The sequence below is a fragment of the Lycium barbarum genome, chromosome 3 (assembly GCF_019175385.1).
Source record: "Lycium barbarum isolate Lr01 chromosome 3, ASM1917538v2, whole genome shotgun sequence".
NCBI classification, from domain to species: domain Eukaryota; kingdom Viridiplantae; phylum Streptophyta; class Magnoliopsida; order Solanales; family Solanaceae; genus Lycium; species Lycium barbarum.
Genome location: NC_083339.1, coordinates 127210774 through 127238292, shown reverse-complemented (window position 1 = coordinate 127238292; position 27519 = coordinate 127210774). Strand labels below are relative to the sequence as shown.

Sequence of the window (27519 nt, the reverse complement as noted above, 5' to 3'; positions counted from 1 at the left end):
GAAAAGAGAATAAAGTGAAAAATGACTCAAAGACAAGGTACTTTGAATCCCTTTTATATATACACCCAAACATTACTGATCAAGGCCTCCGAATTCCATACGCTAATATCTCCAGGAGGCTATTTGGTTAATATAGTATGGCACCCGTTGGACTGCCTCCTGGTTTTAGGTTCCATCCAACTGATGAAGAACTCGTCAATTATTATCTCAAGAGAAAAATCCACGGCCAAGAGATTGAACTTGATATTATTCCTGAAGTTGATCTGTACAAATGTGAGCCTTGGGAATTAGCAGGTTAATTTAATTCCCTCCTCTTGTTAATTCACAATATTCTCCTCTTTTTTTTTTTCAATGTACTGAAATTATATTTCAATGTATGAATTAGAGAAATCGTTTTTGCCAAGTAGAGATCCGGAATGGTATTTCTTCGGTCCAAGGGACAGGAAATATCCGAACGGGTTCAGAACGAACAGAGCGACTCGAGCTGGTTACTGGAAGTCTACGGGGAAAGACCGGAGAGTGAGTTCACAGAATAGGTCGATTGGGATGAAGAAAACATTAGTGTATTACAGGGGAAGAGCACCACAGGGGATTAGGACTGATTGGGTAATGCATGAATATCGACTCGATGATAAAGAATGCGACGAAATCTCCAACATTCAGGTAGTTCGTATTGTGATTCCAATTCTTCTTCTAAATATAACAAATCAAGGTAATTTACTGTGTTTGCACTAAATCAATAGATTCATCACATGTGTTTCCCCACACACTTATATATTTTCACTTTACCATGATTAGTAAATAGGTATCTTAATTAGTTTACAAGAATCATTGTTGAATAATAGATCTAACCACATGCACACACAAGCACATATATACTCATCAAACACTTCACAAGTTATTCTTTTCAGTTTTTATGATTGTTATTTTCAATTTAATTATTTGTGTGGTTCTTATTTACTTGGAGTAAATAATAAATATTAGTATATTACATATGTTTTCTCTTGGTATACTCTGAATAGGATTACAGGAAATAAAGCAGAATGTACCAATTTGAAAATTAAGATTGCATTGGCTAAATCATTACTCCTAAATGATTTGGACTCTTAAGTACGTTTATGAACATCATCATTATCAACTTTCCTGCAATATTCTGCACCATTGCTTTAATTACTTTTCTATTTTTATTTTTTATTTTTTGATGATTTGCCTGCTTTAATAATGGAGAGTTCAGATAGTTGGAAATGCAGAGGGGTCGTAAATAAAGGATAAATAAGAAAGATAAAACGACTAATTAGTTGTTAAGATTTTATCCGCATCCAATAGTTACACCAAATCAATATATGAATGCAAGACAAGCGTCTTTCATACAGTTTTTTTTTTCATGTTGTTTATTACATAGTGGTAGGGGATGGGAAAATGGGAGAGGGAATTACAATGTGGGGATTCGAACTCTCACCAACAAGGTGAAAGTTTAGGTAGTCAACCAACTGAGCTACTAGATCCCTACATCTATTCTTGTTTTAACTTTTAACTTCTATGATTAAATTTCTTGATTTGGTTTATACACTGATGCGAGTAAGTATTTATGGTAATTAGTTTATATACACATCATTTCTTGTATTTGAAATTAAGGAGAAAAAAGAACTTTTTCCTATGAGGAAATTTAATTCAAATCACTTAATTTATACACAACAGTTATTGTTAATGCCATACTCTTTTGTTTTTCTTTTTACTTTTGTGCTCCTTGCTTCTTTCCTTTTTCCGGGCGTTAATTACGATTTTCAAAACTTTTAATCTCTTTGAAAAAGAGTTTTACTTCAATTACCAACCATGCTCTTTACTCTTTAACATGTCACTAAGGCACAAGTGTCAGCATTTGACTTTAAAAGCATGGATTTTATAAGCCGTAATTTGCTGGAAGATAAAAAGCATTAGCTCTCAACATATTTCTCCAAACCTCTTTTTACAGTTAAAGGATGTGATAAAAAGCAGATTAATCGTCTTTACCATGTGCCCCATGTTATCTGGCTTTTAATTCAAACCCCCCCCCCCCCCCCACACACACACACACACCCTCTTTCTGAAGTGAAAAAACACGAGAAAAAGAAAGTGAAAGACATTAAAAGAGTGGGAAAAAAATAATCTTCATCGAAAAGAAAAGAAGGTAGAAAACATTTTATATCGGATCATAGGGGGATAATAATACAACTTGAAAATTGGTAAGAAGATGGGAGTAATGAAGAGATGAACGTGGACTGCATGGCATGCATGGAAAAGCTAGGGCTTTTGTCTCTTACTAGCACTTACTTCCTCCGTTTTACTATTTTGTGCAACAGTACAGTACTACTTCCTGTGTTTTAATTATGTGTCTTAGATTAACTGAATATATGATTTAAGTAATTAAGTAAAAAATTTGAAATTTGTGATCTTAAACTAAGATATGTATAATCATAGGCGGAGCTAGTTTTGTGGTTACGGATTCGATAGAACCCAATAACTTAAGCTCAAGCTCTGTATTTTGGTGAAATATTAATTTAATATGTATAAATAATCTATTAACTATCGGTAAATAAAAAGATTGCCATTAAGAACCCATACACTAAGAATTTTGACTCCGTCTTGTTGTGTAATGTGTATAGGATGGTAGAATTAAATAGTTACTAATATAAAAGTAATATTCTTTAAAAATTGATTATAAAAAGTAAGCCCCAAATAGAAGTACATATAAGATTCCTTTATGATAGTTTCAAATAAACAAATAATACCTAGCTGACATATTCGTTACTTGCACAAGATTTAGATTTCATTGAGTGACAAAAGTCTGTAGCTTCACTTTGTCTTTGGATAGTAAGACAAAAGTAACATCCTTCCATACGACTGAATCTGTTATATATATAACCTCCAATCATCAGTACTATTCCACTTGCTTTTTTTGTTGATTTTTCTCTCTTTTCATGATCATTGATAAAAGAACACTAATCAAAGATTCTTCCACCAAAAATTGAAATCATCATCACTCTTGGATTTAACCTAAAAGCAAGTAGTCCCCACCCCTCCAATTTAGTACCACTTTCATTCTGTGAGAAGGTGTCGGTTGCTTTTCACTTTATTCCAGTTTACCTTAATAAGCCAATGGATGTTAACTATTCCCATTGGCCCCCAACGTAAACATTTAACAATGACTTCACCATACAACTGAAGTTTTTTTTTTTTTTTTTTCAAAAAATTTCTACATTTTTGGAACTTCCTTAATACAAAAGAAAATTAGATAATATTAGCATCCAGTGTTTTGCTTCTAGCTCTGCTCGCCACATGTTCCGTGGAAGCATTTTAAGTGAAGTGAAATGTACTTTTAAATTATAATATTGGATAGCGAAGGTACTAGAGACAGGAAGAATCGTTAACTATACTTTTGTTTCTCATAGAAGTAGAGAAGAAGAACAATGATCTTCCCTTTTTCAGTAAATCTGTCCTTCTCCTTTAGGATCTCTTCTAGGGAGCTAGTTTATCATATCTAAATAATCCAGCAGAGCCCCAATTATTGACTACTCAAACTTTTGTTGTCAGAAAATGTACTTGTTTGATGCTGCCATACAAGATTTAGTCAATAATCCACCCCCCCCCCCGGCCACAAACCCACCCCCAACCCCTCTCCCTCTCTCTCTCTGAAAAGAATAAAGATTCTATATGACAGCTCATACATAAATACTAACCTCACTTTTTATTGGTAGTTATCTAACATTATTAATAAGTTGTTTGGCCACTGGAAGGGTAATACACAATTATCACGGTTAAATTACAGTAGTTGTGTATATTCAAACACATGTCATGTATCTATTAGTTGATGTAAGCACTAGTCCGATCGATTAAATTTTAACTAACCAGGAGTAGGATACTAGTCCTAATATAAAATTTTGAAATACATTTATGTCGTGTTAGTATTAGCTAAAATTGATTATAAATTTTACACCAAAATCTTGGTATTTTCTCTCTCATATAGGCTGTGCAATTATAATCCCATTATTCCTGGATTATAATCTCGGAATATCCTTGTTCCTAACCGAGATCCTTTATTTTGTAGAAGTTAAAACACTTACCGGTATAGATCATTGACATTCTTGTTTGCTTCTTTATTTGTTTTGTTATGCAAGCAGGATTCATATGCATTGTGTCGTGTATTCAAGAAAAATGGTGTTTGTTCAGAGATAGAAGAACTAGGCCAAACTAGTAATAATCATGTACCATCATTTGAGTACCCATTAACCCAAGGCACTAATAATGTTCATGATCAGTATCAAACACCATCTCCAGATGTCCCATTAGCATCATCGTCCTATATTGAAGAAGAAGAAAAGGATGATTCATGGATGCAGTTTATTACAGAGGATGCTTGGTGTTCCTCCAACTCTCCCTTTCAAGGTGAAGAGATCTCTCCACTTGCTTTCACAAATTTATAAACAGCAGGACCTTTCAGTGTTCAATTAATCGATGACATAAAATTCTTCTTACCATAATAATCCATATTATTTAGTGATAAAAGTATCTAGCTTTTTGTTTTTTTTACCCTAATTATGAACAATGATTTCGCTAATTGTACTTAGGGGTTTTTAAATTATTTGTGTTGGAACTGGTCATATTATATATATATATATATATGTACAGCCAGTTTATCTTGTGGCTTTACGGATTCAGATTTTGACCTCTCTCTTTGAGGTTGTCGTGGTGTTATACTTGTGAAATAAAAGGCAAATGGGTTGTTATTTACTCCTCTCTCTTCTTAAATTTAATTCAGTTGAGAGCAGTAACCAACCAGGGTTGTAGCGGAATGAATATGAAACATTCATCTCAGATTCGATCCCTCGGTACGGAAAAAATTCTATTAGGACGCAGAGATCCTATTTTCACCAAAAAAATGAGAGCAGTACAAATATTTATACGAAAAACTAAAATCACAATCAACAATTACTCTATGGCTTTTAATTCTACTATAGTAGTACTTAAAACTTAACTAATGTTGGTAGGGGCCTAATTTTCAAAGACTAGCATTATCATAGGCCCTGAGCCTATATGGGAAAATGTCAATTGTGTCAATGTCTATTGACCATTTCATTCTCGATGAATTTTTGAACCCTACATTCTTGACATGGACGTGACTATCTTTGAACATAGTTCATGAACTACATATAACATCAATGTGATATGAAATTTTAGTAGTATTGTTCTGGCAGAAACAGCTCATTAAATTGGCAAAGCATCCAATAAACATACGTGGCTGAGTTCCAGTACTTCATATTGAAGCAAATGAAAGTCCATACTGCAATGCAATCCAACTACAAGAAAGTCATCGCCGAAAGAGCACAGGCTAGATTACTTTATGATGAGAATTTGAAAATAACATGTACTAAGGTTTTCTCTCTTTTACTTCAAAAGAGATTTCAACTATTCAACTGCTTGGAATTATTTTGACATCTTTCTAGAGGTAAATTTTTTAGTTTACTAGGCAATAGGAACTTGAAATCATTACCCCTTGAATGTTTCTTAAATTTTTTATACAAGTTATTGTGTATGGCAGAGATGTATGCAAATTGACTCGAGATGCACTATTATAAACAAATTCAAATAAAAATATATAGTATGAATTTTGTTGCATATATTCAAACATCTTATTAAAACTCGACTTTAAGCCACTAATTTTATTGAGTAGACCCTTGCCTAGACAAGATGCTCGTGATTTTATTTTTTTGGTTTTTATCATCTGAAAAATCACTAAGAAATTGTCTACTTTGAGTCCCAAAAGAAAACCACCAGCTCACTGAACCACTGCATTACTAGCGAAAGCAAATAAAAAAATTGCGCAGATTGTCCCTCATATGGACTGGTCTTTAATTTTGGTCCCTCAAATAGATGATCTTTAATTTTGGTCCCTACTTCTCATTTAATGAAAGTTTGTGGGCTAAAGTACCCTTATTTGTTGGTCTATAAAATCAGAGACTCGGGTTCAACCCAGCAGAGGCCAAAAAAAAAAAAAAAAAAAATCACAAGGCAAGATTTTGTAGCAAACTATGCCTATTATTTAGGCAAAAGTTATGCCTTAAGGCATAGTTTCTATGTAGTTCCTTTTTTCCAGCATAGTTTTGTAGTATAGCTTCATTTCTACAAAACAATGTTGGACAAAGCACAATTTCTATGTAACTACATAAAAACGATGCCTTGTGGCATAATTCTGTAGGATAACTTAATTTCTATAGAACTATGCCAGACAAGGCATACTTTACATAGACACTATGTCTTAAGGCATAATTCGGTAGAATACTACATAAATATGCTTTAAGGCATAACTTTTGCCCGAATAGGCATAATTTGCTATGAAATCTTGCCTTGCGATTTTTTTTTAATACTCTAGTGGGTTCTAACCCAGAATCTCAGGGGTATTTTCAGTCACTTAAAGTGCCGAAGGACGACCAGCGATTTGAGGGGCAAAAATTAAAGACCACCCCCGAAATAGGGCATTTGTGCGAATGATCCCACAACGCAAAAAGATAATCCACCAGATTGAACTAGTAATTCTTTTCCCAACATTATTTCCTACCAGGATGGTCGTCACAACGTGCCATATCAGAGTTTCTTACATAAAAAAGCAGAGCTACACAGACCACCTTTGACTGTAAGGTTGATACTATTAGAAGGGTTGAAAGTCTAGCATGAGCAATCCTATAAATCCTAACTATATTAGCTGTAAAGAAATTATCCTACTTCCATCGTCACGGGACAAAAGATGTACGCAGATACTTAAGAAGGGATCATTTGCGCAAATGAAAAGTGCGACATGGATAAGCTCTGGCTAATTCAGTTTTGATTGCGGGCTTTACCTAAGATCTAGTTGTCAGATAATACGTGGCCTAAGATCAAGAAACTTCAGTTAGATCGTCAGGGCAATAGATCACCTATGTCGAAGTTCTATTTGAAACCTTCCAATTCTCCAACTCAGAAAAGTTCAACATAAATGAACTGGCATTTCGATGCCCACCACCACCAAATGCCTGCGAAGCCCCAAGAAATACATTATAAATTACTGCAAAATATAGTTTAATACCCATTGAATGACATGAAAAGTAAACACAGCAAGAAGAGCCTAAGCACCTGGGAGATAGATGTCGTATCCTCATCACCAATGCTCCTCAGGCTAACTTTTAACTTCTCATCATTTTCAAGCTCAGGTACCTTATAAACAACAGCTCCAATCCCCCTGACATACATCCAACGAGAACAATGAAGAACTATTTCTACAAGCATCATTCAACAAGTAATAAAATAAGATATTAACGATATTGGCTAGCTTTATCTTGAAGCTTCGTGAAATGACATGGTTGTCAGAACTTATGCACAAGTGATATTCTCCTTTTAATCAAAGATATATTTCAAGGAGAAACCATGAGTGCTTTTCTTTATAATTAGTTCAAGTTATCTTTTTTTCCATTCACCAAATTTCTTCTTTTATCATGATTTTGGGGCCATAGGACTGAGTGACTTTGATGTCAGACTTTGTCACTGACCTATACCATATAGTCAATAATCAAATCTTGGTTGTTGTATTACACTACAAACATGCTTACTGTTGCATTGGAAGTCTTAGGTCTAATGAAGAAAATGTTAACAGTACTAATGTTAAACACGGAGAATTCTAGCTTCACACAATTCATGTAATTTCCCTTTCTGCTACTTTCCCCCACACTAAGACAAGATTCGTACAGAAGTCCATATTGTTTCTGACCATCTCCTTTTTCTTTTATAAAGAGTGGTATCCGGGCAAACTTAGCACACCTCGACTATTCCACATAGTAACCAGCATAGGTGCGCCGTACCGGGTAACTCTGCCCTACAACACTTAGATTGATGAGAAGAAACCACCTAGTGTTTTTTTTTGTCTATGCTTGGGTTTGAACCTTGGTCTCCAAAGTTTGCACCCACTTCATTCCACTAGGCCACACCCTTGGGTGCAACAAGATATGTGGAGACCCAGGGTCGAACTCAGGACCTTTGACCATCTCCTATAATTACAGCATTCTAAAACCTCTGCAAAAGACCATTTGCAAGCATGCTTAGTCAACAGCGACAACTAGCCTACATTCGTTTGACTCTCCAGTTTTATATTTGCACTAAACTCTCTGATATTTTCTAACTTATTGTCTTTCACATGTCGAAACACTCCAAACAGCTGCTCTCTGAGCTTTCTTAGACGAGTATCCAACTTCATGTAAGTCGAAAAAAGAATCCACCGAACCGTGTCCTTTGGGGTCAAAATACTCAAATTGCTGCTCTCAACTTTCTTTGGCAATTCCTCAACTGCATGCAAGAAAAACATATCTTAGCCTCCACTATATTTTTTTGACATTGATTCAACAGCCTCCACTATATAGAAATTCTTCAATATACTTATGCCAGAATAAACCATGTCGATCTGAATTTCCACGAATGACCTTGGCCAAATGCTAAAAATTGTAAGCACTGTCCAAATACAATCATCTAAAGTAAGAGAGTCGCACCACACTGCTAAAGTGCTTCGTTCTCTCTAATATTCCAAGTTGAGCTTATTATGTTATGTGAACTCTTCATTTGCCTAATACACATGTCAGCTCATGTAGAACTTGAAAAAATGCACTACACTTGCTGAAAATTGCGGAGCCTTCCAGATATTCGCCACACATACAAAATACATACCCTTATCCAAGTTCATACAATATCCTGCCTAGGATCAACCTATCAAAGGAAGTTATAAAAACAGACAGATAAATGCAAGTTTTGCAACCTTGGTTCAGATTATCAGTATATTTGAGTCTATCGGAAACAGCCTCTCTAGCTTTTTTTTGAAACTGAGGGAAAAAAAAAAGTTAGAGAGGCCTCTCCCAAGGTAGGGGTAAGGTTTGCGTACACTCTACCCTCCCCAGACCCCACTTGTGAGAGTATACTGGGTATGTTGTCGTTGTTGTATTATCAGTATATTTGAAGTAGCCACTTGAATACAGTTCCCAATACAAATGCCTTATAATTTTCTGACACAAACTCCTAATCCAACTTCCAGCAAGCTATGAATGAAATGAGTGTCATTAGTAAAACAAATTTGAGACTTCATCATGCAAAAAGGTTCCCTTGCATAGCTTTAGACAATTATATAGTGTTAAGGCATAATTAAAAGTAACTTCTCTCCGGTAAATTAAGCTTTTAGATTAGATGATCACATGATTCAACAAAGTAACTGAGCAGGTAGAGGTCCACAATTCAAGTCTCACCGCTACCACCTATCAAAAAGTATTTTCACGAACTTGGCTCCAAGGAAAAAAAAATCAAGCTTCACCTTCGGAGGAATGTCAAGACAATTAAATAAATGAAAGTGTCAATTTTCTAACAACTTAAGCTTTTAAATGAGGTAGCATATACTTCCAACAAATCGAATAGTCCATGTACATCATCTGATTTCTTTGAATAAAGTAGGTTCGTGAAATCAAAAGAGCTTACTCCAACAATAAGATAGACAATTTTTAACCTTTATGCCAAACTTATGTTATAAGGAATGCATCACGAGACACAGAGAGATAATAGGCAAGGAGGAAAAGAATAAAGAAATAAGGTATCATAGAAATTGAAACACATAGAAACAGGGAAGCACAAACCTCAACTTCATATTATGGCTTTTGACTGCCAACTGGTTTCCAAGCTCACTTCTTAACTCAGGCAAAGAATCTGCATTAACTGCCTACAGGAAAAATTGAATCATCTTGTCATTCTCAAATTCTCTGATCAATATGAAAATAGTTTATAAAGTTAGTCTACAGTAGATATTGCACTAAAAAGTAACATCTGGTCGCTGACAATTTCTGACTATAAGCATCGTTTTAAAAGTAAGTCAAATTAGAGGAGGACCCTGCTTAGAAAGAACTCATGTATCAGCGACGCCATAGCTTGTTGCATTTTCTGGATGGAAATAGTAGGAACTGTATCTTTTTAGGTACAGTTATAGATTTTTTTCGTCCGCCACAATCACTGACGGTAAATTCATTCATTATCTTCCAAAGAACCAGACATCTTTAGCTGGTGTTATGCCTAATCAGTAAGACCGATTCCATCTGACCTTTTACAATATTAACCAGTGCCCTCATTGCCTCCTCTTGATTACAATCAAAATAAAGTGGCCAGAAAATTTTTCTTCAAGTTCTTAAACTTCTGTGTTCTTATTCTGTAATGAAGACAGCTAAGAGGATCACTAGTAGGATAATAGCTAGTAAAGGATAGCTTCCCTACTTGCTGGTGGGAGTTAGCAAGTACCTCGTTGAATTAGTCAAGATGCGTGCAAGCTAGCCCGGACACCACGGTTATGAAAAAGAAACAGGATATGCTTCCCTACTGCTACAGAACTTTGATAGCTCAATCACATGTGATCCTTAAAACCCTAAAGAATAGCCTTTGCATGATTAGAATAAAAAAAAAATATATGAATGACCACTCATACAAGCGGAACCAGCCTAATCTTCTGACTATCATGAATCTGGAAAATAGTTCATTTCAGCCAAGGGTAAGATCGGGAAAAGTGCAGGTCCCAGCCTGTATAAGGTAAAAAATACAGACCAGAAAACAAAAGATCTCCCGCTTATTATTTACCTAACTATCGAACTTCAGTCATAATTTGAGGAGTAGACTCCTGAAAGAGCTGTCCCGCTGTGAAACCAAGAAGTATAAGACACATAAACCTATATTGTAGAAGCTTGAAAAATTGGATGGGAACACACTATATACTGTTTAATTGTTGATTCACCTCGTCACAAAGAAATAGCCTTTAGGGATATCCCAAGATATTCAGATCTAGAACCTTAACTTATGAAAGTTTCGTACCTTATACATGTTTCATCTCCAAGAACTTCCCACCTATATCTTTCATTTAAAAGCTTAAATTCCATTTGCAACTGACGGCAGCCACTTACTTATTCTTTGGCTCATCAACAACTTCCAAAAAGTGACCAATCACTATAAAGATGATTTCATGAGCTCTAACACCATGAAAGGTGATATGTGTTGTAAGTAATAATACTAGCTTGCATTTGTGCATTCGTCATTTTTTTAGAAGGATTAAAAGCGTAAGCCCTTCAGCTATCAATAGTATTTCCGTAAGCATTGGGAGTTTGCACATGACACACGTAATTCTAATGTTTGCTCAGTTTATCCATGCATGACGAGCAAGCTATAAATCCTAGCATGTATTCTCCAAAATGGCTCATTGTTAGATACTACAGTTACTTGATTCCATGCATATTATGGAAAATTGCCTATTTAACAACTAAGATGGTAGAGCGCTCGCTTAGCATGCGAGAGTTACGCGGATCGATACCCGCATCTCCACACTTTTTATAATTTCCTTATCATAAAAAGAACTAAAAGTTCATTAAGAAAAACTTCCAGAGTCACAAGATGAACAAGTCTTGGAACTTTACCAGGCAACAACCAAACGCTCCAGCTCCAAGTGCTATCTCAAATGATTGCTCAAGGACCTCATCTAATCGTTTCTGCTTGTGGGACAAGCTTATCTTTCCTTGCTCTACAACAGATTTTAGATCCAAAGCAAGCAACTGCAGAAAAGGAAATCATTAGAGGCGTAACGAACAACCTACAAGATACAAAAAGTAAATTTGGCAATAACAAACTGCTTAGATTATGTTCAAGTATATGAACTTGGTGCGTGACTGCGTGTGACAAGGATCTAATATTCAATGAATCTGACAAGCTTGGCGCCAAATAAAATCACCAATTTTCCCAAACTTCTAAGCCTCTCAGATTATTTATGGAAGCAAAAAAGCTTGTGCAAGCTTGATATTGAAAAGGCATATGATCATGTCAACTGGGCTTATCTGTTGAACATTCTAAAGACAATGGGTTTTGGAGACAAATGGATTAATTGGATCAAATGCTGCATATCCAATGTGAAGTTTTCTGTCCTAATCAATGGAAGTCCAGAGGGTTTTCTTCATTCTAGCATGGGTTTGAGACAGGGGGATCCACTTTCTCTTTCTTATTCCTACTGGCTATGGAGGGGTTAAATTACATGATCAGAAAAGCCAAAACAAATGGATGGATCAGGGGCTTTGGGGCACAAAACAACAAGGGAGAAGACATGGAAATAACACATTTACTGTATGCTGATGATTCCTTGGTGTTCTGTGAGGCAGAAGTTGACCAAATCAGACATTTAAGGGCTATTTTGAATCTTTGAAGCCATTTCTGGGCTTCATGTCAGCTGGAATAAAAGCTGTTCACATCCAGTGAATCAGGTGCATGATTTACAAGTGTTGGCAGGTAATCTGGGGTGTCAAACTGAGTCAATGCCCACAAAATATTTGGGAATGCCATTGGGTGCTAATCATAACGCACAGGAGATATGGAATGATGTGCTTGAAAGATGTGAAAAGAAATTATCAAGATGGAGATACACACAAGAGGATCAAGCTCTATGGAAGAGGGTGGTCAATGCTAAGCACGGTTCTCAAGGCAGCTGGTGCACCAGACTAACCAGTGCACCACATGGGGTAGGATATATGCAGGCTATGGGGCGAGTTCTCAGAAAATCATCACTTTTTGGCGGGCAATGGTCAGCTAATCAGGTTCTGGAAGGACAAATGGCTGGGAAACTCAACATTAAGACATGACTATCCTGCTATTTTTCAGATTGCTTGTCATCCTGACTCTACTATCACTCAAAACAAGATTGGGCAGATCTGGAACATCACACTTGAGGAGAAATCTTCAAGACTGGGAGGTTGAAGATCTAGTCAGGCTTCTAGCCACACTGAACGACATCCTACTAAATCAGCATATCCCAGACAAGTTCAAATGGGGAGGTGCAAGTGATGGCAGATACACTGTGAGGAAAGGGTATAAAATGATTATGGAACAAAATGGAATTACTGATTTATGGCCTTGGAAACTAATCTGGAAAACCAAACTGCCCCCCAGGGTCATCTGTTTTAGCTGGACTGCTCTTTATGAGGCATGCTTGACCCTGGACAACCTTATGAAAAGGGAAATTCATATGGCTAATAGATGTTACATGTGTCACAGGAAGGCAGAAACCAACAACCATCTGTTTCTGCATTGTAGATTTGCATCATATTTTTGGAACATGTTCTGTTCACTTTTTGGAATCAGTTGGGTTATGCCTCATACCATCAAGAATGCTATCGAGTGCTGGAGCATCTGGAAGGTTGATAACACCATCAAGAACATTTGGAGAATGATACCTGCTGCAATTTTTTGGAGCATATGGAAGGAGAGTAATAGAAGATGCTTTGATGGATTATCAACCCCAACACCAACCTTGAAAGCAAACTGCCTTTTGTATTTATTTAGTTGGGCAAATGTCTCCCCTGTAGATTCACCTTAAAACTTTTTGGACTTTGAGCCCGTTTGGATTGGCTTATAAGCTGTTTTCAGCTTTTTTGAGCGTTTGGCTGGCCAGCTTAAAGTCATTTTGTGCTTAAAATAAGCTCAAAAAAATAATTGGGCCCATTTGACTTAGCTTATCTAAAGCAGCTTATAAGCTAAAAACAGCTTATAAGCCAAAAAAAATAAGTTAGACTACCCCAACTTATTTTTTTTAGCTTATAATCTGCAAACAGCTTATAGGCATAAGCCCATCCAAACAGGCTCTTTGTTAGCTCACTGTATTTAAGATAGTTTGTTTTGTCTGTAGAAAGCTAACAAGGTGCTTTTTGCTTTTTGATGCTACTAGGTAGCTCTAACTTTACCTGTAATTTGCATCTTCTTGATGCCTGATGCTTCTAGTGATAACAATTATTTCATCAAAAAAAAAAAAAATTATCAAGATGGAAAAGTCAATACCTTTCACTTGGAGGCAGACTGACATTGATAAATTCAGTCTTGGATGCTTTGCCTACTTACATGATGTCTTTATTCCCTATCCCTAGGGGTATAGAAAAGAAGCTGAATAGAATTAAAAGGGAATTTTTGTAGCAAGGTAACAAAGAAAAAAAAGGGTTACAACTTGATGGAATGGGAGACTGTGACCCTTAACAAGCAACATGGGGGCTTGGGGATTAAGAATCTCAGTTGACCAACCAGAGTTTGCTACAGAAGACTATTAGAAGCAACATGGGGGCTTGGGGATTAAGAGTTTGCTATAGAAGCAACATGGGGGCTTGCAGTGTTTGGAAGACTATTAGAAGAATGTGGAACGAATGTAGGGAGAATTTGAGCGTAAAGGTGGGGGATGGGACAAAAACTTCTTTCTGGGAAGATCAATGGATTGGTCATTGTAATCTCAGAACTTTGTTCCAAGATTTACACATCATCAGTCTCCAAAAGAACGAAAAAATATCTCAAATGTGGATAGAACAGGGATGGAATCTGGTGTTTAGAAGGGCATTGAATGACTGGGAAATAGGGAGAGTGTCAGATCTGCTTTTGATGCTTAATCCCTTCACTGGTACCACAAATACCCTAGACAACCCAGTCTGGAGACTATGTAGCAAAGGGAGCTTCACTGTCAAGTCACTATACTGGGAGAAAAACAAGGTTGTGAACCCATCACTGATTTGGCCCTTGAAATTTATCAGGAAAGTCAAAATTCCATATAAGGTTTCTACTTTTGTTTGGTTAGTTTTGAAGAGGCTTTGTCTTACACAAGAGGCCTTACAAAGAAGAGGTCTACAGATATGCTCAAGATGCCTATTTTGTGGGGGAAAGTGCAGAAACAAATTAGCATTTATTCCTTCATAGTGAGACAACTGCACATCTGTGGCACATGTTCTTTTGTATACTTGGGGAGAATTGGGTATGACCAAGATCAACTTTAGAACTCTTATGCAATTGGAAAGCAATTGGAAGAAGAAATGCACAAGAAGACTAGTGGCAAGCCATTCCAGCTTGTATTTAATGGACAATATGGAAGGAGAGAAACACAAGACAACTTGATGACAAAGCCAATTCTATTCAGACAGTAAAAATGAAATGTCTTAGTCTCTTGTATTTTTGGTGTAAACAAGATATAGTGGGGGAGGTAGGAGAATTGGTAGGTTTTCTAGGCAATATATAAATTGTAATTTGACTTTTATCACCAGGCCACTGCTTGTGGTTTTACCTGTAAAGTACCTTCAGCAGCAGAGCAGCAGTTCATATGCTGATACTTTTGGATGAAATACAAATGTTACCTTATTCAAAAAAAAATTATGGAAGCAAAAAAGGTCAGTGCTATACCAAGTGGTGCTTCAGTTCCTTACTTCAAGTGGATCTAATTCTGCTACATGATATAACTAACAACTTTTATTCATAAACCTATTCAACCACGGGTGTAAACTCTGTTCATGAATACATCATTCATCAATCCTGGAACTAGACATTTTAAGTGTGGGTGGTGACTCATCATTTGCATGCATAGTATCTTCCCTTGGCAGAATTAACAGTTGATGCTAGTCTTAATTAGTCGATACAGTTGCTGGTTAGAAAATAAAACAGCCAGCAATAACCACCTGTTGAAACAAGGAGGAGTTCAAATTGACATCATATTCAATATTGCGATCATCCAACCCGCTGCTGAATGCCTTACTGTCTGGGAGTTTCCATCTCCACAAATCTCTGTCCTCTATATATTCGAATAATCTCTTGACTCTATCAAATTCACCAATCTTTAGTGCACTACCGTCAGCAGCTTTGTTATTGTCCCCGGTTATGAGCTTCTCCTTGAAATAATCATAAGCAATAGTAGCCCCACTTCTATCCATGTCAATCACTTTACTCACATTTTCACTCACAGATGTCCCTCCACCCAACAGCTCTCGTGCAGTCTTGTGATGGTCCAATACAACAACACTGATCATAGAACCACACAAAAAACAAAAAACAATGAGTATAGAAGCCGCAAGCGTTTGGTTCCATTAAGTTCTCGAACACAAACAAAATTACTAACATCTTTGCACAAAAAGATATGAACTTTAACTAAAAGAATCACGGTAAGAGTGTGCAAAACAGAAAGGGTGTCAAGATAGAAAGAGACAGTGAAAATCAGTTACCATTTTGCAACAAACAGTCACTGGAAAGATAGAGCATCTAGAATCTCTGAACAGTACAAGTTCCCCAATCAAAGTGAATTCTAATGCAATTATCTTTTCGTTACCACAGTATCTAAACATTAATGAATTAAACATAAACCCCATAAGGTGAAAGCCTGAAAAAAAAAAAAAAAAAAACTGAGAAGATAAAAGAACTTACAAGTCAACTTTAGACTTGAGTTGGTGTACAAAACCAGATGGACCCACAAAATCCAAGAGGTAAACATGATCAATTTCATTTAGAGGAAGGTCCTCCACCCTATACACAAAAAATTGAAAAGACTTAAAAAAAAGAAACAAAATAAATGCCAGTGAAAGCAAGAAACAAAGAGAGAGAGAGAGAGATACCTGAGAGGAGAGTAAACAGTGTTAGGGAAGTAAAGAGGAGTAATGTGTAGGGAAGAAAAATAAAGGTGAGCAGCCAAAGCGGCAAAAACTCCATCAGGGCATGGGTAATGGTATAGAACTGCCGGTTTCTTCATCAATGTTGATGGTGATTTTGTTGCACCGCCGCCACCTGTTGTATTAGGAGCTACTGAGAAAGCTGCCATGGTAATTGTATTCTTCCTAAATTCGGAAACCAAATTGCGTACTTTGTGAAGTCTATACACACTAAACATCTTCCCTTTTTGTCAAGGTACCAAGAGGACTGCATTTGGTAAATATTTTCTGGAAAATAGCTTCTTTTTTTTCAAAAATAAATAAATAAATTAAAGATTGCACTAATATAGCAAATTGAATAGTCTTCGATGAAACCGTTTAGTATTATAAATTAATCACAGTTTTTTAGTGTTAATTTGAGCTATGATATAAAGTTAACACTTGAGGTCGGGGAGTGTAAGATGTTAGCAAAACTTATCTCTACCTTTGCAACACAGAGAGGTTGTTTCTCATAGACACTTCACTAAAAAAGAAATGTAATTAATGCACGAATATACGGAGAAAAAAAGACAACAAAATATCAAAATGAACAAAATAAATTATGATGAAAAATAACTTATGACAGAAAATAAGAGAAATCATTTTTGTCATTTAAATATAAAACATTTTTCTTACGAAATATTCATAAAAACCAAACATTGGAAAGAGACCTAATTTTTTAAAAAAATACTTTCCTTCATTCTAAACACATCAAAAGTTGATCAATTGTCTAAAAAAAAAGCATTATTGATAGTTCAATGTCACTTAATATAACAACTATTATTTGCTCAATATATTGGTAGATTATAGTATTTATGTTTATTCTTATGATAAAAATATTTCTATTTGATCATTATTAACAAAATTACATGACATAAGTTGATTCTCATATTTAAGAAATTATGGATAACAGTAGTGAAATTCAGATGAATAACAACTGAAAGTTGAGTCACTTTTTATTGCATTTTTCTTCTGTGTTTGAGTCACATTGTCTTTGGATAAGGATGTAAAATTATGTCCTAATCATATATATATATATACAAACACGTACAAAAATACATCCGACATACACATAACATACAATTGCGTTATTGTATATATCCGATAAAAACATACAAATGACATACATAAAACATATAAGTATGTAGTTGTATGTATTTCGTATGTTAGTTTGTATGTCATTCTATGTCCAGTACATTGGACATACAACGTACATACACCCGCATATGTCCAACATATAACTATTCCACCACCACACATCACAAAAATACCACCATACCTATCACGAAAAATAACCATCATTTCTTCCACCATAACAATGCAAAAAATATTTCTCTACAAAAAAAAGTGATATGACAGAAATAAAATCATGACCTATTGACAACCCTATCTTTGGATTAAAGAAACCATAATTTGATTGCTAAAAAATCAAACCAAATACTTGCTAAATATAAAAAGTGATTTTAATTACACTAATATTCCAGACATATCGAGGGTCTATGGGAGACAACGAGCCTAGGGGTAAGACTGCGTACACAACACCTTTTCTAAACCTCTGATTAAAACTGTGTACTGTATACTATCATTATTGTTTTTTTTTTTAAAGCTAATTTAACGCACAACTTTTCTTTTAAGAACTAAAAGTAATATGGTTTTTACGTTGATTTTAGGAGAATTATTAGTTGCTTTGCTTCTTCTTCTTCTTCTTTTTTCCTTCAAAAAATGGTTGGATTTAATTTTTTTTTTTAAGAATAAAAGGACGAAAATTGCAAATTCAAAAAATTGATGACACAAAAAGAACCCATGAATAAGAAAGGATTTCTTTAGTTGTGGACTTGTGTCTAGGGGTGGGCGTTCGATTTTTTCAAAGTTCGGTTCGTTTTTTCGGTTTCGGTTTTTTGAAAGTGGACACCGAACACCGCACCGAATTAGTTCGGTTCGGTTCGGTTTTTTGAAGTTCGGTTCGGTTCGTTTCGATTTTTCTAATTCGGCTTTTTTAGCAATTACACATCTCTCCATTTATTTCCATTTTTCCTTCTTGATTGCTTCGAGTTACAGAGGTTTACGCTAGACTAAATGTTTGAAGGTTTGATGACTTTAGAATCCAACTATAGTGATCATCCACACATACAAGATAATATCTTCTATATACAAAATATAATGTATTATACAACGTATAATAAAATCATACGAGGTATATAAAATTTTATATAGTGTATAATCAAATTATGTGAGTTATATCTAATTTATTATAATAGGTGAAATAAATTATATGAATATTATTCTATGTATAACATTTTTATTATGCTATATATAATAAAAATCAACACTCAAATTATTATTATACTTGTGTTCAATATCCTATAGTGTTAAATGAAAACTGAGATTTTATTTTTTATGGAATAGTGAAAGAAGTTGAGAATAAGGAGGAAGTAGAGAAGGTAAGAAAAAAATGCTGGAAAAAAATCTTGCAGAATAAGGAGGAAGTATGAAATTGTATAAAAGTAGTTATACTATGAACAACAAATAGGTATTGGAGTTATTCACGTCTGAAGGGTTTCCTTATATATAGCAATTTGATTTACTACAAAACACTTAACCTGCCATGTAATGTTTAATAACATTTAGTTGTTAAGAGTATGTAAATATTATAATATTATTATCTACTTATGTTTTTTTCCCCCAAAAAAATTATATTCATGTAGTAAATCTTAAAAAAAAAAAAAAAAAACTTCGGTTAAACCGAAATACTGAAGAACCGTTGACCCGGAACCGAACACCGAGCCGAAACACCAAATTTGTTATAAAAAAACCAAAACCGAACCGAAAAACTGAATTAATTCAATTCAATCTAATTTTTCAATTTTCGATGTTTATGCCCAGCCCTACATGTCTCCCAGTCCTAGGCGTGGGAAGCAGGTACAGGCCCAACCCTGATGCAACATTTCGAGCACTACAAGCGCATCCAACTTCAAACGTTTTTGTCGTAAAAGGTAAGCCACACCGAGCTGTGAGAGTCCCTCGAAAAAGAAAAAGGAAAATTCAAATTCGAGCACTCTGATTTTTCTCTCTCTACAGACCTGTAGTGCGATACTGCGATCTCTATCTCTCTCTGTCTTTGGGTGCTGTGGTCTGTGGAGAGTACTAAAATCCTCATTCTAACGGCGGCTTTAAGGTAACATTCAGAATTACTACTTATGATGATTAGGGCTGGGGGTTGTACTTTTTATTGTCTTTCTTCGATCTGAGTTTCAACCTACTGTGAGTTTTGCTCTGATTCCAGGGCTGAGTTAGAAGGATAATGGCATCTGGGTTGCAGTTTCAAGGAGATGAATCCGTACTTTTACGGGCCACTCACTCCAATATGAAGACCTTTTCGCCTGAAATCCGTTTTTCTCTTCAGGTTCATCTCAATGCAATTGTTCCTGCTGTTATTCTCATACATTAATTACTACTTCCTTATTGCAAGTATATGTATGACACTAGCAGCATTGTCTCAAAAACCATAATAGAGACGACACTTCCCTACCATCTTAAAACAAGCTATAAACATATTATGTTCTCATATTCCACTACTAACCAGGCTCATGAACTGTTATTATTTTTAAACCCCAAAGTCATTCTTACACCAAGAATCATAGTCATAAATTAGACCGAAATTTTAATTACAACTTAAATTACAAACTTGCAAAGACATATGATCGGCTTTACAATTGTTCTCGACTTCTCGATGAGTTGTTATTACTTAGACTTCGAAATGGCTCGTCTTTGATCTAATAAAAATAATGATTGAAAAGTCCATCATCAATTTTGCTGCTTAATTCATTTTGAATGTGTTTCGTTGAGGAAAAAAAAAAGTTGTTTTAGCAGTTGTGTGCATTACAGTCCAATTTCTCTTTGTTTTCAGATGACAGTGGAAGCCGTGAAAGAGAAGCTCTGGAAAAAGTGTGGTACATCGGTCAATTCGATGTCCCTAGAGCTCTATGATGAAACTGGTGCTAAAATCTCAGTCCTCAGTGATAATGCGAGACCACTTGGTTTTTATTCCCCACTGGATGGGTTAGTCAAACTTTTTTGGTTGAGGACCTATTTTATTATGATTATCCTTTTCTAGATAACCAACTCTTTGTAGTAGCTATTGGAATCATATCCTGTCGGCATTTTGTGCAGAAAGAACTTGAACTAATATGGACATATACTTTTGAATTAACCAGTCAGTCTTTGCAGTTTTCGCCTGCATGTCATTGATCTTGATCCATCGTCGGTGACTTCTGGAGGTTGGCTCGAGGACACATCACTTGTGGAGAAGTATACGATCTCTGACGAGGCTTATGGGAAACTTGGTGGTAAATGTTGACGACTTTCACTTGGTATATTTGTTATAATAATGCCTTTTCTAATTTGATTTCTCCTTGACTCGGATGCAATACCTCTTTAGGTCAATTTACTCCTCAGTTTGTTCCCTGGCAATTGGGGTCTGTTAGTGGACAATGTGTTTTGACTCGTCCCAGAAGTCCCATTAGAGGGTAATTGTGTTTCGACCTAATATTTGAAAAATAATTCTGTGAGAAGCAGAGCCTTGGGAAAAGAATGGATCTTCCCCAAGTTGCTTCAGTTCCCTGCCCTTGTGGTCCTAAGATGAGGTAGAACACTAATACTCTTTAGATAAGTGGTTTCCCTTCAATTTCAGACATAAGTCACTGTGAACATCTTAATTTTACTTAAGAAGTTACCTATTATGGTTTAACCAGGGAGGAACTACATAGTACAATGGATTATAGATATTATAGCAACATTTTTTATCCAATCAGACATCTTTTGTTTTGCCATTAGGCTAGGATGCAAAGTTTTATCTAATTAATCACACTCTTAATCGACAAAAGATACTTTTCTTGTCATTTTTGACTTGTTGACTTATGTCTTAAATATCCAACTGCATGGTTCCTGAAGTTAAATTTGGCAGCACTTTTATCCATTCATCAGTCTGTGCACCTTTCAATTAGGGGATAGGATGGGTGGCTGACATTTTTTAGATATAAGTTAAAAAAGAGGAAGACATCCCTCTTTTTCTTCTTCTACTATTCTATGTACAAGACTTTGATTTTCATTTCCCTACTCTGCTTTTCCGGCTCTTGTTTCTTCCAGTCTCATCTTACCTTTTCTCCTTACTGATGCTCTTCTCTGTCATCTCCTCTCCATAATTACATGTTGAATTAAATGAACTTCAAAAAAAATAAAAAAATTGAAGGATGATAATCAAAGTGGAGGAGTAACAAGGGACAGAATTTTGAGCCTAGTTCCATGGTCTTATATAGGTCTTAAAACAATGTTCATAGGGCTAATGGCCTTATATTTGGTTGTTGGGCAAAAGTAAGAAAATAAACAGCGATAGAATAAAGATATCTTTAAAGCTTAATTGAAAGGTCAAGTAATTTATCTCCTTTAGTGAAGGAAAACAATGTATTTAACCAGACAATTACATAAAAGTACTTTAAGAAAAAAGAACAAAAGAAGGATATCTCCACCTTTTTACTGGATTTTTTTTTCTTTAAATGGTGGTGTTGGGTCCAATTTGCCGGCATCTCAATTGATCCATTGTATATTGCTACCTTTCACCAGCGAAAGTAGCAGGTAATTGTATCTACCAAGGCTTAGACAGAAAAGAATACTCCGCGGTTTTTATTATGCTGGAATTTGGACCCTGATCTTCCATGGTCAGTTCCAGCCTCATTGACTGCTAGGTCACACCCTTTGGTGCACTGACCTAGATATCTTTGGATAAACCATAACGACAAGTAACTTGATTTAAACTTGGACGTTCTTTTCTGAGGTCTTTTGATGGTAAAATAGACAAGCTTATGCGTATCTATTACATAAAGAGCTGTCTATCATGCCACAGTTAAAAGATTCACTTAGAGAAATGGACACATGTTCAGTCTTTTTTTATATGCAAAGTTAGTAGCCGCGAGATTGTATCCTTTTCTTATATGAAAGAGAAAGTACAGCCAGTAGCAATTTTGCGATTCCCTACAGTAAATTTTTAGTCTTTAATTAACGCAATTTTCATTGGAGGAAACAAATGCTGCCATATGCTAGCAAATGTATTTGTTTTGATGAAGTAAAAAAATCTATTAATGTGGAAATACTCCCGTATATAAATCGTATTCTAACAAGTAGAGAACCTACACAATAATGTAGTTTCTACAAATTACACCCAATCTTCTAAACAAACATGGATTCCATGGGTGCACAGTGTACCAGCAACTAACTGAGAATGCCTCAAATGTAGCTCTGTTATTTACCCACATGATGGATACCAGGGTAATGTATGGTGTCCTATGTATATTCTTCCTTCGTCTAGATGCCCAGCTAGGCAGCGCAACCTTCACTGGGGCCGGCATCACCTAATAGCAAATATCTTAAATTGTAGTCATTCAACAAAGTTAAGCCGTAACTGTTGAAACTTAATGATTTGCCTGGTGATGTCATGAAGCTATTGTGATGGGTCCTAGAGTTGACAAGGTTGTTGTGACTTTCTAGGTACTTTCAGAAAATTCAAGGAAACACTGCCGCTTAAGCAACCGCCAGGTCAAGAATCTAAAGTAAGTTTTTCTACTAATATTCAAGTGTTTATAAAAGCTTGAAAGTAAATTTCTTAGACTTTTGCTCAAATTTAACACAACATTGTCCCCTCTAATTTACTATGTCATTGCTTACTGCTTAGGATCTTAAAGAATGGGCTATATTTTAGATGTTAGCTGGTTAACCGTTAACCCGACCGCTCCAATTTTAACTTGTTCACCCCCTTTTCCCTTTTCCCAGCATATTTAGTGTCCTTGCTCCCATCCTCAGAGCAACCACTTTCACTTGGCAAGTTCTAGCCTTACAACCCTTCCACCAATTCACCCTTTCTCTCCCGGATATCCAGCCCTGTTACCCACCTCTTCAGGAAAAAAGAGGAGGAAGGATTCAATCCCTTCTTTCTCTGTTTCATTCTTTGTTGAATGAAGGGTAAGTTTTTCGTGTCATACCAAATATAGAGCCATCTAGAGTGAATGTTTGGAAGGGCAATCTCAGGCAGTTTTCAAACTACTGCCATTTAAGTAGTTCATTGTCACTAAAATATAGCTAGTTCCTCGCCTTGCTGCTTCTTTTAAGAAGAGCGTTTTGGCACTAGATAATTCCAATCGCTGAACTATTTACTTTTTAATTTCGTGTCACGGTCTCTATATTTTGTGACTCTAGGTCTTTTATTCATTTCCCACTTGGGTTTGTCAAACAGATATCTGACAACTACACAGAAGATCTTTGTGCAAAAATCAAGGTTAGTTGATCTCCTTCTTTATTGCAGTTCTCTTTCCAACTTAATATGTCTATTGCATATTCATATTAAAGTAGTAAATACATTCTTGACCATAATTCAGTTTTCTAACGGCGAGCCTTTTAATTACACAGTAATTGAGGATTACTTGTTATGCACATTTATTTATACACAATTTCTTGGCAGAGAGTTTGTGTGCTGATTGCCATAGAAGATGCAATATACAAAACCAAATACTTGACTAAACTATAGTACCCAAAGAAATTTCCTTGTATCCAGATGTCCTTTTAAACAATTTCAGACAATGTATCTTCCTGCGACTAAAAGCTCCTCGAACCTCAATTAGAAAAGATAAACAAATAAATAGAAAAACAAAGGTTCAACTTAGCATGAATTAGCTAGTTATTGTAAATTAGTTTTGTTGTCTGAATGGATCATTGATAGTTTGACTTGTAAGTAAGTCAAAGATACATAATCTGAAGTAAGTTTTACTTTTCATTTCTTAGTTGTCGTTGCTGATACTTGATAATGGGTTGTTAATATGTTTATTTGTGTTACTACCTGTTACAAACTATTTGTAGAAGAAAAGGATACTAATTTGGTTTCAAATTTCCAAATGATTGATATATCAATTCTGGCCTTATTCTTGTGCTAACTATATTGGACTTGTGGTTCTGTTATGGTTTACAGAGAGCAACAACCAATTGTCTTTTGAACCTACCCTTAAAGTAATTCTTCCCTCGCTTTTTTTTTCCAGTGATGATGCAGGAGTTGTGTTCTTCTCCGCACTTTTTTATGTAAACTTTTTCTGTCATTGAAGAGTAATAATTTAGTGTTATTGTTAATTTGTTTGACCACGGTTTTGTTTTCTTTGTGAAAGCAGATAGGGGACAGATGTGAAGTGGACCCTGGAGAGAGAAGAGGCACAGTCAAATTTGTTGGTCAGGCAGAAACACTGGCACCTGGGTTTTGGGTTGGAGTTCAGTTTGATGAACCAGTAGGAAAACATGATGGCATGTACGTCAGAAACACATACTTCTTATCTAAATCTTTAGTTTGAAGTAGCAATACATATATTTTATTAGTGGTAACTAGCAGTAGAGAGTTTATTCTTTGAGGAAGCATGTGCTATGCGGGTATTTTGTGAATGACTTGCCTCCCCATCAAAGATTGTATGGGACTTCCACTAAGGAGGGACCTTGTATTGGCTTGTTTGAGCCTATCCTTAAATTTAGAAGATTTTGCCATGTCTAGATGTCCACTTCGAACTGTAGAACATGTGCGAGCCAACTCTTCACCCTTGGTGCTTATTGTAGTCGGAAATTAATTTTTTTTTTTAAACTGGTAACTGTGGAAATTAATTTTTATTGCCCAAGTTTTAAATTTCTTTGTGTCTTAACTTTCCTTGATCCATGGCTCTTGTTTAATCTTTGGTGCTCTATTCATTTAGTAATTTTAAATACTACTTGTTTAGTAAATGTACTGATGAAGACCTACTGTTTCAACCCTTGCATCCACAAGCTTAATCTATGTTTAGTTGCATTAATTATTTTGAAGGAAATCTTAGATAATAAACTAGTTACTTGTTCCTTCTTTTATGGTCAAACTCAATCTGGTATTGGCTATCCTGTTTCCCAACAGCAGCTGCATATAGGTTTCTTCTTCTCTAGGTCTAACTAAATATCTAGTCAATTGACTGTACAAACTGCTATAAGCCTAGAATTGTTTACTGCTCTAGATTTGATGATCTAAAATGGGTGTACACAAATTTATGGCAGAGATCATATAGTCTAGATTTACCAGTTACGCCAAGGCTCCCCTTCATCATATAATCTAGATTTGATGATCTAAAATGGGTGTACACAAATTTATGGCAGAGATCATATAATCTTTGTGAAATGTGACTTTCTTTTCTCGGGGGGCAGGTAATGGTGCACATAACCAGCTATTGCTACATGCATTCACCAAATTAATTAGAATAGAGTTACTGCCAAAACACTGGTGACGCATAATCTACATGAGAGCTTGCTTCCACAAGAGGTCAGGAGAAGTTTCATTTATATGAGAAAATAATGTATCAAAAGAAAAATTGAAATTTTGAAATTATAAGACATGAATTGACAGGTGACAAGGCATATGGAACTCATGCAGTCCTGAGTAGCAAATAATGTAGTTGCTCTGCTGCATTATACAGTACGATACTTGGCCAGAGGCCTCTAAAAGGTCCTTTGCTAAAGTTTCTCTTTTTCTAGAAATCGTTGTCTTGTGCATTGGCACAAGCATTCTCTTTTGACCTGAGAAATGTTATATATGGTGGACTCTTCTACGGTGACTATAATAATTGCCGCATCTAAACCAGATTATTCTCATATGTTTTGCAGGGTGAAAGGGAAGCGTTACTTTGACTGCCCTCCCCTTCATGGTGCAATGGTTCGACCAGACAAAGTAAAGGTTTGTACAACGGGATCTTTGTCATAGTCAATTCTCTAACAAACTTGCAGTTAATGTTGTCTTGTATCTGTTTTATGCTTGGGTTGAAACATTATATGGTTCTATCGTTCCTGAGATGAATATATTCACACTTGTTACCTTCAAAAAGTAAAGTTATTAGCCGCATATACAAGTTATAGAGTCTTTATTCGATAGTGATGAGAAGTTGAAGATGCTGAATAGAATGTGGCAAACAAACATCCAATTTCAGTGTGCTTTTAAAGATTTATAAAATGAAGAAGAGTAGACTTTCTGTTCAGGCAGTCACGTTGCTAAAGCTAAAAACGGGACTTAGCTCCTCTAAGTTGACTGTTAAGTTTAGTGATTATGAGGGTTACAGCCACAGGGTGTGTATTTTGACTTCAGTTTGTCTGGCTGAACCAAGACTCAAATTTTTGAAATTTCATCTTCATAAATGATTCAAGATATTAGAAATGATTAGTGGAAAACAACTGCATCCCTCTCCTCGACCAACTTCCCCTAGAAAAATGTTTTGGGATGAAAAGGTGAAATCATTTATGGTAGTGTTGTAAATTACATTAAATCTGACCTTTTGACGCAACCTGTATTGCAGATTGGAGACTATCCTGAAAAAGATCCCTTTGAGGATGAGGAAATTTAAGTATATAGGATTCCCCTGTCTGCTGTTCCTCTGTTTTGATCGTTTAATGGATAGGAGATGCATATTTCAAATATAACTGAGCTGAAAAGATGGTCTAGCCTTGCGTAATTGAAAGTCATGGAAATGACCACGAAGATTCACGTCGATGATGAAACCTGTGTGAATTAAACACTTACCCGGCAGTTGCATACAGATTGCTACACTTATGTGTATTGTGGTTGTGTTTTAATGGTTGATTATAAGTACGAACCGTGTAAGCAAGTTTCCAGATTATGTTTATTTCAGTGGACAGAAACTGGTGACGGATTGCACTTTCATTACCAATAGGTTACATCGCAACGTAAATGAAACATATTGTATCCTATTTAAACTTCCCAGACTTCGAAATCTTCGACTTTGATGCTGCAGCCCTGAAGGTCAGGTAAGAAACTGAAACTAACATTCACCCTCTCCAGTCCTGTGGTGCCCGGCAGAAAACCTCCCTATGTAATACAGCATAACCTAACAAATTATGCAACTCGAACAGTCCAAATGGTGACAGATTCAGGCTGAAGACT

General features: G+C 35.7%; 3 protein-coding genes across 6 annotated transcripts; 2 read left to right on the top strand and 1 right to left on the bottom strand.

Moving 5' to 3' along the window:
* Window positions 1–74: 74 nt before the first annotated feature.
* On the top strand, window positions 75–5583 carry LOC132632364 (NAC domain-containing protein 54-like). 3 transcript variants are annotated; one of them, XM_060348269.1, is made up of 4 exons: window positions 75–294; window positions 386–666; window positions 4158–4422; window positions 5232–5583. In XM_060348269.1, the coding sequence occupies exons 1-4, from the start codon at window positions 138–140 to the stop codon at window positions 5243–5245; spliced, it is 717 nt and encodes a 238-aa protein (XP_060204252.1). In that variant the 5' UTR covers window positions 75–137; the 3' UTR covers window positions 5246–5583. The 3 variants fall into 3 exon arrangements, with proteins under 3 accessions (XP_060204252.1, XP_060204251.1, XP_060204249.1); XM_060348268.1 differs by lacking the exon at window positions 5232–5583 and having other exon boundaries at window positions 386–663; window positions 4158–5031; XM_060348266.1 differs by lacking the exon at window positions 5232–5583 and having other exon boundaries at window positions 76–294; window positions 4158–4791.
* Window positions 5584–6555: 972 nt separating this feature from the next.
* LOC132632363 (uncharacterized) lies at window positions 6556–16774 on the bottom strand. 2 transcript variants are annotated; one of them, XM_060348264.1, is made up of 7 exons: window positions 16458–16771; window positions 16270–16368; window positions 15531–15870; window positions 11484–11618; window positions 9672–9754; window positions 7144–7249; window positions 6556–7043 (listed from the first exon to the last, which is right to left on the bottom strand). In XM_060348264.1, exons 1-7 carry the CDS (start codon window positions 16727–16729, stop codon window positions 6948–6950), a joined length of 1131 nt encoding a protein of 376 aa, XP_060204247.1. In that variant the 5' UTR covers window positions 16730–16771; the 3' UTR covers window positions 6556–6947. The 2 variants fall into 2 exon arrangements, with proteins under 2 accessions (XP_060204247.1, XP_060204248.1); XM_060348265.1 differs by lacking the exons at window positions 6556–7043; window positions 7144–7249 and adding an exon at window positions 7291–8346 and having other exon boundaries at window positions 16458–16774.
* A 2737-nt stretch (window positions 16775–19511) lies between these two features.
* On the top strand, window positions 19512–27326 carry LOC132632362 (tubulin-folding cofactor B). The gene is made up of 9 exons (XM_060348263.1): window positions 19512–19704; window positions 19813–19932; window positions 20437–20588; window positions 20757–20875; window positions 23070–23131; window positions 23812–23853; window positions 24734–24867; window positions 26232–26301; window positions 26915–27326. The coding sequence occupies exons 2-9, from the start codon at window positions 19831–19833 to the stop codon at window positions 26960–26962; spliced, it is 729 nt and encodes a 242-aa protein (XP_060204246.1). The 5' UTR covers window positions 19512–19704; window positions 19813–19830; the 3' UTR covers window positions 26963–27326.
* Window positions 27327–27519: the final 193 nt, after the last annotated feature.